This window comes from Gavialis gangeticus, unplaced genomic scaffold (assembly GCF_001723915.1).
Source record: "Gavialis gangeticus isolate Ggan-Ray unplaced genomic scaffold, GavGan_comp1, whole genome shotgun sequence".
In the NCBI taxonomy this organism is placed as follows: domain Eukaryota; kingdom Metazoa; phylum Chordata; order Crocodylia; family Gavialidae; genus Gavialis; species Gavialis gangeticus.
In genome coordinates, this window is record NW_017729015.1 from 17864238 (window position 1) to 17868651 (window position 4414).

Consider the following 4414-nt stretch of genomic DNA (forward strand, 5'->3'; position numbering starts at 1 on the left):
GAATTGGGGCATAGGCCCCATGGGCTCCCCGTCCCCTTGGAAGGAAAGTGTGGGCTGGTGCTGGAGGGGCTGGGTGCCCTGCAGCACCCTGGAGGGTGGGGGGCTCGGGGGTCCAGGGCTGCGGTCACCCTCCTTTCTCAGCCTGCAGCCTGCATATGAGCCCTCTCTTCCCCCACTTGTGCGCCATACCCCGAGGGCAGCCCAGCCCCTGCCTAGGGGTCACCCTGGCTCTGCACTGCTCCCCCCCAGGTACTACCACAGCCTGTTCACCCACTACCTGCCCGTGGGGCTGCGGGAGCTGAGCGACCAGCTGGGCGACTGCGAGGACATCCTGATGAACTTCCTCGTCTCTGCCGTCACCCGCCTGCCGCCCGTCAAGGTGACGCAGAGGAAGCAGCACAAGGAGGCCGCCCCGCAGCAGGTGGGGACACCTGGGTCCCATGCCCGGGCGTGGGGAGAGGGTGAAGGGGAGGTGCAGCCGAGCCCCGGAAGTGGAGATGGAGATGCCCTCTCCATCCTGTCCCCCCCGCCAGCGGCGACGGTCCAAGGGCTCTGTCTAGTCCTGGGTCAGCTTCCACCCAACCCTAGAGAAGCGGAGCTGGGGGGTCACGTCGTGAGGCAGGATCAGCCCTGTCCAAACCATCCTGTACAAATCCATCATCTAAACGCGCAGTGAAACAAGTCAGCCGTGACACCGCGCCAGACATCACACCCGAACCTGCCGTGGGGAAAGCAGGGGGACCGCGACAGCCAACGTCCTGCTTCTGTAACAGGTTGTTAACACGCACTCAGGAGATCCCCAGCAGAGGCCGTGCCCCCGCTGCGGAGGAAGGCAAACCCCCTTCCCGTCTGTACCAGTCTGAGCACGGGGGGAAAGTCCTTCCTGACCCCAAATGTGACATCGAGCTGACCCTGAGCAGATGTGCAAGATCCTCTAGCCAGGAGCTTTTGCTTGGGGTCCCAGCAGGAGCACTGGCAAAGTCCCAAGCCGGGGCTGCTGCCAACACTGGGTGCCTCTGGGGAGGGCTTAACCCCCCGCCTCGACCTGTTGTGGACAGAGGGGTGGGGGGCAGCCCCCAGCACAGCCCCGAAACATGGAAACCCCCATAGCAGAACAGGCGACATCCAGATCACGGCTCCAGCCGCCTCTTCTAACGCACCGTGGGAACGACTCCTCTGAGGTGGCAACCCCACACCTTGCCCGCTCCCCAGCCCCGAGCTCACCCTCTGCTCGTGTCTCCCCAGGCATCCCAGAGCGCAGGCGTCTCCGGTGGGCCTCTCCGTTTCTCCCAGCGCCAGGCCTGCGTCAACCGCTTCGCCGCCGGGTTCGGGTACATGCCGCTGGTGCACTCCCAGCTCCGCCTCGACCCCGTGCTCTTCAAGGACCAGGTCTCTGTGCTGCGCAAGAAGTACCGGCAGCTGGAGAAGCAATAGCGGGGGGGACCGTGGGGCCGCCGGAGGGCAGCCGGCTGCTGGCTGGGATCCCCGGGCGGGGGCTGGATGGTACCAGGCAAAACACCCGGCTGGCGGTGCCCCGGGGACCGGACGGCTGCAGTTGCCAGCCAGGGACCGAGCCAGGCGCGGTTATTAGCAGCACCGTAGGGTGCCCAGGCTGGACTGGGAGCGGGGCCGATACGCGCTGTTGGACGCTGGCAGGCATTTCCGTCTTATTGGGTTTTACCAGTACAAATAAAGGCTTGCAGGGATGCCGGGCTCCCCGGGGGCCTGCCCCAGGCAGCCGTGGGGACGAGGCTGCCTCGCTTCTCTCGTGACGGTCCGTTATTGCCCCACACGGTCACGTATGCCGGGGAGCTGCTGCGAGGGGGCAGCTTCCGCCGGGAATAGGCTCACCCCCGGGAACGACGGGCTGGCTCCAAACCTGTGGCACCTGGAAAAAGGCTGCAGAGGTTGCATTGCCCTGCCCCAAGAGCAGCTCAGCTTGGGCCCCCACCCCGACCTCCCGTAGCAGATCCAACCCTCAGCCAGCCTCGCTGCAACCCGGGGGGGTGAGGTGATGCTCTCAGATTTTCCCGGAGACACCCAGCATGCGCGAGGGTTGGGGCCAGGCCGACAGGAGCCGTCGGGGACACCCCTGGCTCTGTCTGTTGCCTTGGCTCCCCAGGGCAGGGGACTGGCTTCAGCATCATGACAGCTACAACCCCCAGCAAACGGCTTGTCCTTGTCATTTGCTGCCTTCAGGCTGGGACGTGGTGGGGATGTATTGTTCCCAGGCGTGACGCCACAGGCGGGAGGGCTGGGTGATCCAAAGGATCACTCGACTCCGGGAGCTGGAGCCCGGGCTGTGCAGAGACGGCAATCCAGGGACCGGGGCAGAGCTGATGCGGGTAGGGTTACCAGCCAGCATGGGCAATGGACAGCATGTGGCAAGCTGCCGGCGAGCTGAGGTAGCGTGTCCCAGGGGTGCATAGGCTGGCAGCACCGGGAAACGGGACATCTGGGGTCTGCTTCCAGCCCCAGCAGCGAGCGCTGTGTTTAGGGAGAGCGCGGCGCTGGGAACAGAGCACCTGGGAGCCCGGCCTCGGGCTCGCACGCACGGTGACCTTGGATAAGCAACTCAGTGGAGGGTTTTGCAAATTGTCAGGCTGATTTGGCTTGAGACCCACCCCCACCGGGCTCCAATCAGCTGAGGCTGCTGGGGGCCTAACTCCCCGGGGTATCACCGAGAGCTGGGCACCTTTGTACCCCAGAGTACCTGGCCCCTCTGACCTGATTTGCCACCTAAGTTCATCTCTGGCAAATCACACTGGAGCCAATGGGATCAGTGGGCACTGGGCACCTCTGGGAACCAAACCCTGCTGCTGCAAGGTGGGTGCCTGGGCACAGGGGCACCCAAAGCCAGCAGACACCCAGTGTAGACCTCTGTGCGCCTCAGTTTCCCCATCAGGAGGACAGGGCAGGCTGGTGGGGGCCAGTGGCTTGCAAAGCACTTGGGGAGCTTTGGAGCAAAGGCAGTGGAAGGCATTAGCTCTGCTTACCCTGGCATGAAAAGACACTGTGCAGGGACCCAGGCTGGGCAAAGCAGGGCACTGTTGCAGGGAAGTTCACAGTTTGCACTCCCTGGGCACTGCTGCAGGGAAGCTTGCAGCACCCTGCAGGAGAGAGAGAGCATACCCTGAGGTGCTCCAGGTTAAGCCCTGCCTGCGTAAGCAGGAAAAAAGTCCAGCAGGAAATTTTTAGCAGCTAATTAAGCAGCCGTAACCCGGGATTTGGATCAGCCTCAAGCTGGAAGATAAATGAGCCGTGGCAGCTGCTTGGGAAGTGAGGTGCCAGCGCCACGGCCAGGCTGCTGCCGGCTCTTAGGATAAGATCTGGTTAATGTGCCCGCGGTTGTAGACTCGGAAAACAGTGTTTAATCATCAATAAACCTGGAACCGAGGCAAGGGGGAATGAAGGTGGAAAGAAATCCCCCTGCTCCATCCCTGCCTGGTGTTCGCTTCCTGGTGCCGCAGATCCGGACACTGGGAGCCCTACGGCTTTTTCTCCTGATCCGCCGGGCACCCAGTGGATTTTGGGGGACACCAACACCTTGCATGGAGAGGAATCCCCCCTGCCCTGATGTGCGTCCTAGACAGGAGCCATGTCACCCACCAGCACAATGCAGCAACCTCTGGGGTGGGACGCAGCTGTGCCGTGACGCGCAGCCACGGTGCACGCCTCTGGGTGGCTGCAAGCGATGGCCACCGCTCCCCTTTCCTGCGCTCCTGGGTGTGGATGGTGCTCCGGCCCTCTCCATAAAGCTGATGTGCTGGGAAGGCTGGTGATGACATCTGGCCAAACAGCTGGCAATGCCCGCGCGGGAGCCTCGTGCCCACAGCAGAAGAGGGAACATCCTCCCTGGAGCCTCTCGGACAGGGCTCGCAGCTGGCACAGGAACAAGCCTGGCGGCGCAGCACAGCAGCGTGTCGGAGCAGAGGTGCCGTTGCTCGGCCCCCAGATCCCACATCCCTTTCCCTTTAAAACAGGCCGTGATTCCTGTCCCTGGAAGCGGTGACAGATGTTTGCAGTCTCCGCTGGAGCAAAACGCTGGCTGGCAGATGTGCACACGGCTCCCTGCTCCCGGCGCGGCGCTGGGCGTCGTGACCTCTGTAGGACACGGCCCTGAGTCAACACGGCCGAGGGTGGGAGAGCCCTTTGCTCACGGGCCCGGGCCCTTCCCCTCCTGTTTTGCACCCATCACCCATGCTGCGGGTGGCGGGGTGGGTGCGGGGAGTCGGGAAGGCCAGAAAACACTGTGGGAAGAGAGGAGATGGAGAGAAGGGGGGGAGGAACACCAGCCATGACCAGAGTCAAGAGGAAGCCAAACCGGTTTGATTAAAGGGGTGGAGAGCAGATCCAGGCCATTCACACACTGCTGGGGGGGGGGGGGGGGAACCCGCCCCCCCCGTGCCCTACA

At 63.6% G+C, this 4414-nt stretch overlaps 1 protein-coding gene across 1 annotated transcript in view; it reads left to right on the plus strand.

The window, feature by feature from the left end:
- Positions 1–1759, plus strand: part of EXTL1 (exostosin like glycosyltransferase 1) — a 41294-nt gene extending 39535 nt beyond the window's left edge. Inside the window, exons 10-11 of the mRNA XM_019512454.1 lie at positions 250–421; positions 1246–1759. Of these exons, the coding sequence (XP_019367999.1) occupies positions 250–421; positions 1246–1434 (361 nt within the window). The 3' untranslated portion in view covers positions 1435–1759. The remainder of the gene's footprint in view (positions 1–249; positions 422–1245) is intronic.
- Positions 1760–4414: the final 2655 nt, after the last annotated feature.